General features: G+C 39.2%; 1 protein-coding gene across 1 annotated transcript; it reads right to left on the bottom strand.

Moving 5' to 3' along the window:
* Window positions 1–428: 428 nt before the first annotated feature.
* On the bottom strand, window positions 429–1,511 carry LOC110932745. The gene has a single exon (XM_022176002.1). It carries the CDS (start codon window positions 1,509–1,511, stop codon window positions 429–431), a length of 1,083 nt encoding a protein of 360 aa, XP_022031694.1.
* Window positions 1,512–6,274: the final 4,763 nt, after the last annotated feature.

Raw genomic sequence — 6,274 nt, 5'->3', positions numbered from 1 at the left:
AGCCCGGATGACCAAGCCATTGGTGCCAAATGTCTTGAGTAATAGCTGCAAAGGTGGTAGGAGATGTGAACTTTGATACTTGTGTAGGATCCAACGTGTAGAGATCCCCGGAACTATTGCATCATAGGATAGGGGTCCGGGTCTTGAGATCCTTCACAAGAAAACCAAACGGGTCAAATCAATAGACACTCACAACGGACAGAAAGAAGGTTTTTGATTAAAGAAGGGGCATAAAGGACATTGTTTAATTTAAAGGGTGGGAAAGAAGGTGGTAAGGTTTGATTGCCGTGTCCACGGACGGGTATAGTTTTACCATTACCGACTACTATGTGACGAAACATGCCATTATTAAAAAAAGACGAGAAATTAATTGAATTACGAGTCATGTGATCAGACGCACCTGTGTCCATTGTCCAGTTTTGATCAGGCTAATTCATGGATAAGTTGTAAAGTGCCTGATTAATGTCTGTCATGGTCTGACCGTCATATGATGAAGCCTGACTTGCAGCATAATTTTGGGCTGGTCTTGGGCCTAATATGCCTTGGGCTGGGTTGGTGGATTTCGCGGCCGTCGAGTAAGGGCATGGGGGTATTGTCCAAGGGGCCCACTGATGTGAATAGTAATTAGGTGGTGGACTGGCCCAGTACGGAAAGGGTGAGGAGAAAGGCTGACCAGCAGATTGAGAGACAGATTGTGATGCTGAGTTTGAGTAGCCACGTCCCCTGTTCGAGTTTCCACGGCCACGGCCACGGCCCCGGCCACGACCACATTCCCTGGTGCGATCTGAAGAATCCGTGTGGTTATCCGATGTACGAGGAGAGGTACCACGGTCCGCGGTTGCAGCTAGTGCAGTTCCAGCGATCTGTGCAGCTTGCTTGGCTTGATTCAGTTTTCGAGTTTCAGCCATACACAGACGAGATCGGGTGTCATAGAAGTCGGGTAATGGTTTCGTTTGTTGTATGAAGAGAGCAACACTTTCGTATTGTTCTGTGAGACCCGTGAGAATTTGTAGTACCAACTGCTCATCTGTAATAGATGCTCCAACATTAATAAGTTGATCATAGATAACTTTCATAGCCTGGCAGTATGCGGACATGGATGTGAACTGATCAAGGCGGGTAGTAGCGAACCAATTGTTGAGATCAATTGTCCGTGTGGCCTTGTTGTCTTGAAAAAGATTAGATAATGCGGTCCAGGCATCGTAGGCTGTGGTGTTTGGCTTCAATACGGTGTGTAGCAGATCTGTGGATATAGTACCGTATATCCATTGCAGGACGATGGCGTCAAGGCGCTCCCAAGATTCAGTTGGGGCAGACTTTTCTTTATCCGTACCAGAGGATGTAGCAGGAGCGGTCCTTGGTTGAAGGTGATCATATACTTGAAAAGCCTTACAGTGGTTCTTGAAAAGTTCCGAGCACGATGTATAGTGGCCGGATTCAATGTCCAGGGTGATTGGGATAAGTGTTCGGATATTAGAAACAGTGACCGCGGGGTGAAGAGGAGTAGCCATAGGGAAGATGAAGGGATATATATATATATATATATATATATATATATATATATATATCAGAGGTGAGAAGATAGAAGGCGACGGAAGTATCATAGGGTGGGAGGGAGGATCGTTATGCTGCTGATACCATGAGAGGATGGTAATCTTCGATGATTGTATTGCAACAATAATATCCCTATATAATACAATGGCTCTCCACTATTTTGGGAAGAGATATGGACTATAATTACAAAACATAATTATCTAACTATATACAATATATCGATAACTATTAGCACTTGGCCATTTTTAATCTTGTTCCTTGATAAAATCAATGTCCTCAAGAATAAGGATTATGCAAATAGTACCAAGATTTGTTTTAAAGATGCCAAATATTAAGAGAAAAAACTAACCTCAAGGGAAGCACACGAAGAGAGTTGAACGGGTAGATCTTCAATTGAGTTCCTTGAGGGATCTACTTTCGTAATATCACTCGTCTTCCATACCTGTGGTGGAACAACACTCAAGCCATGCCCTTCTAAAGAAAGTTCCTGACAAGTATACATAGTAACATTATACTGAAATATATACAGGAAGATTAGGTGCCATTTTGATAGTCTACATTACAATGATCAAAAACATAAACATGGTTCTTTTTCCTCAAAATACAGTTATGGCAATAACTTTTTTTAAATCACAGATGTTCCACTTAGTGGTGGATTCAAGAATTTTCCCAGTGGGTTCCTTGGTTGATGCTCCTATTTCATATGTGTTGGTGCATTCATCTGTCGACTTCGTCTTGTATCGAGTCTTACACTAGATTTGTTAGATCAAGTCACGTAGTTCAGGAAAATAGAGTTTTAGAGATGATTTCCCACGAAATGTTGATTTCCCACGAAATAGACATGGCACTTTCGTGGGGAATTAGAATCATTGCATTTTCGTGGGGAATCAGAAACTCTATAAATAGGCTAGTGATCTTTTCATTTGGTGGGGACTCAGGAACTTGTACCGAAGTGCTGCCAGTATTTCTTGTAACTGTAATCTCTGTCAATTCAATATACAAGAAGGTTAAAGTGATATTCAAGCTGTTTAGAGTCTATACGTCTGTTTCCGCCTTTCGTATAGTCTAAGAACTCTTCTGAACGACTCGGTTGGGTCACAAAACGATCCCATTCCAGCAGCGAAGCTCTGCTGAAGTGTCTACAGGTCTGTAAACATGTCATATCAATAAACAAGACGGTTAAACTACTTTCTAGTGCAAATCAAGCTGAACCGACACCGAAACGTCTGATTCCACCTCTCGTTTTGGTCTAGAACTCTTCTGAAAGACTCGTTTTGGTCGTTACTCGATCCTACAATATGACCGAACATAAAGGTTCTCACTAATACTTCTAAACTGAGTGGGTTCCTGGTTCTCCCCTGGTTCCACTCTCTGCAACTATGTACATGAGATATTTGTATCACAAAAATCAGCATTGTGCATAGACAGAGATTTTTGTTTTATACAAAAACCACTTGTTCTTCTTCAGCTGGAAGTCTGCTTCGAAGAAACCTTAACAATGCACGGCTGGGTCCTGACACCAGTGAGCTGAGTAATAAAACCATCAAATTTGTTGAGGTTAGGTTCCTTCAAGAACACACATCCAGACCAGATCAAACAAACTAGAGAGGCATTCAAACCTTCTAAGAGTCTGTATAGGATTGGCAGTGAGCACAAACTTCCTAAAAGTTGTCAACAAGCCTATGTAATAAAATTTGGAAAACACTATAGGTGAATCTCAACGCGTTAAAGATATATAATAAGTATGAATGCCGCATTATTTAAGGAAGACCATAAAAGATGCTGATGAAGAACAATATACTGAAATAGAAACTACTTATAAAACTATAAAGTTCTCATTTGCTACTGAATACTGCTTGTATAATAAAAATATAAAATGCTAACCTTACCAACAATGAAGAGTGATTTGATTACATTTAAAGAAGGTAAAATGCGAGTATAAATATCAAAAGAAATTAAACCGATAATTAAGAATATAAACTAGAAACATTAGTTGTTTTGTTGCCCAGATTGATCTTTGATCTCTGGAACATGAATGATAAACTAAACTTGAACATAACTTGATAAATCTGAATACATAAGTTTTTACAAATAAAAATTGAACCTTATTTATACTAATCTAAAAGGTACGAGTGTAGAGACGTGTCTCTTCGCGAATGGTTGTGTCTTTTGATCTTGTGGATTAGATTGTTGTTGAAGAGGTGTGTCCCTTGTCTTCTATATAATTGTCGTTGATCAAAGGATGGGTCTCCAGGAAATATGTCGATTCCCACCAGGGAGTTGGTTATGATCTTCTATTTTGTCGCATCTAGTCCCCGTACTTCATAACTACCTCTAATCTTAACATAAACTATCTTTACACTAATTACATAAACCGACACATTTTAAAAATATTTCAAAATCATTTTATATACCATTTGGTATATTAATTTTCATAAATAACTTGGGACAAACTATATCTCTTGTTATCAGTATTACATGCTTGTCAATACATATAGGGCCCGGAACTAACTTCGAGAACATAATTAACCGACACACCACTTTAATCCCCTTATTGGGTAAACCCATATTGGGTAAGAAAAATATTTTATCATAGCATTAGCATCTGTCGGGTGTATGCCTACACCCCGTGGTTAGGTCGTGACCATTTTCAATTAAATGAGCCGAGGATATCCAGGACACGGTCGCATTAACCCCCAATGTTTAAGCTATCAAGCAATACGAATTAAAACGGGTTATTTGGATTTTGGACACATAGGTCATTGATCCCATACCCGACCAAGCGGTAATAATTTACCGTATCCCAAGCCCGTATAGGGAAAATAGGTTAAGAGTATTTACCTGGGCTTAAATCTTAACAATCCAAATATTGCAATTTACTTATAAGCACAACCGATTAAACAAAACAACTAGCAAGGTTGCAATTTACTGGACACCCTTAGTCTGGAATGAATGGAATTATTATCCATTAGAATGTCAACGGGTCTTATTCAAGTCATATGACTTGGACCAGTTAACTATAATAAAATCGTACGGTTCGCTAGATTAAGCGGAGACCAGATAGAATGTGGTTTGAACCCTCACAAGTACTATTACTCGTATAATATGGGTCAAACAATAATATATTCTGATTAGAAGTGAACTTGAAGGAATTTGACCCAATTCGATTAACTTATATAAACTAAGCTATATAAGTCAACCGTATGCGCATAGGCGGTATCGGGTGATCAAATGAGTCAATGTAAAGTTCATTATGCCAAAACATGTTTAATATATTACCATATCAGTAGGTATTTCAATTTATATTTTTATCATGATTTAAAACCCATTTATGCTCAAAAGGGCATTTTGGTCAACATTTAGGCATAATACATGAACTTGCATAAAACCCGACAAATGATTATGAGCAAATGGTATAACTTCAGAGGGTTATTCGATACATTAATATGATCATAATACAACTTCAATTCAGTAGCTAACTTAGCTTAAACGGGTCAGAATCGAAAGTCAAAGCAGAAGTCAAACTGCTTGACTTTCGATTGCGAACCGGACTATAAGCAGGAAATGACAGGTTGGACATGATTTAACATGTCCTAATATGTTATACCAACTGATATAATGTCAAAAATTAGTGTTTAGATGTTTAGAAGTTCATTTAACTTAATTTCCGAAAAACTGTGTTTTTGACTTTATTAAATATAACTTTGACACGTCATTTGACCAACTTAACGTGATCTTCAGGAGGTGCCCTCATAGGGGATTATCACCTACCTTATTACGATCACGTAGCCATGTTCGATTCGAACATTGGCTTGACCATAATGGTCATAACTGAAAGTCAAAGCAAAAGTCAAATTACTTGACTTTCGGCTAATAACTTATCCTAAGAATGAAAAAGAACTATGAAAGAACACTTACAAGTGTTCTTGGAGAATAATGAAATCAGTAGGAGGCCTCTATAGATCATAAGCAACTCCAAGAGTGAGTAGAGGGAAGGAAATGTGAATGAGCAAGGAAAGATGGTGAAGATGAGGTGCTATTTATAGTTGCAACTTGATCCTAGGATCGTGCCAAGTGTTGGCATTGATCCTTAAATGATTCCAGGTATCCTATGATGTGTTTGAACCAGAATAAGTGTGGCAATTCACGAATTACATGGCATAACATGCAGGCTGCCATGGCAGACTATCAAAACTGCCAGCTGCACCCCTTACGGACCGTAAGGGGTGGCACCTTACGGTCCGTAAGGACCTTACGCGCCCACAAATTCAAAAATCCTTACGGTCCGTAAGGCTTAACCCTTGCAGTCTATAAGGGACAGCCAGATACAATAATAACAACTGCCTTGCGGTCCGTAAGGCATAAGCCTTGCGGTCCGTAAGGGTCACTCAGAGGCCAAAATTTGGCATGTTGACACATTTGGTCCCTCCACATCCAATCTTCCACAATTGTACACATTTAGTCCCTCTCGTCTAAATAACTTGGCATATTTGAGAGTTGATTGGACACGTGTTGCTATTTGATTTGCTATAAATTTCTGAGGTGTTACAACATTAATCTATCTTGGCTATCTCCTGGGCTTCCTTTCTTTAACCTTAGCATTTCTTCATAAGTCTTTAATCTTCCGACTGCTTCTTCTAGCGTCATTGTATCTAGATCGGAGTATTGTTCCATAGAGGCAACAATCTGAGTAAACTTATCTGGTACGGCGTTTAGGAGT

The sequence above is a fragment of the Helianthus annuus genome, chromosome 3 (genome assembly GCF_002127325.2).
Source record: "Helianthus annuus cultivar XRQ/B chromosome 3, HanXRQr2.0-SUNRISE, whole genome shotgun sequence".
Lineage (NCBI taxonomy): Eukaryota > Viridiplantae > Streptophyta > Magnoliopsida > Asterales > Asteraceae > Helianthus > Helianthus annuus.
The sequence above is the reverse complement of the archived record's forward strand: the minus strand, read 5'-3'. Positions and strand labels throughout refer to the sequence as shown.

Excerpts from the sequence above, each read along its gene's own strand:
- LOC110932745 (XM_022176002.1), bottom strand. The coding sequence starts at position 1,511 with ATGGCTACTCCTCTTCACCCCGCGGTCACTGTTTCTAATATCCGAACA.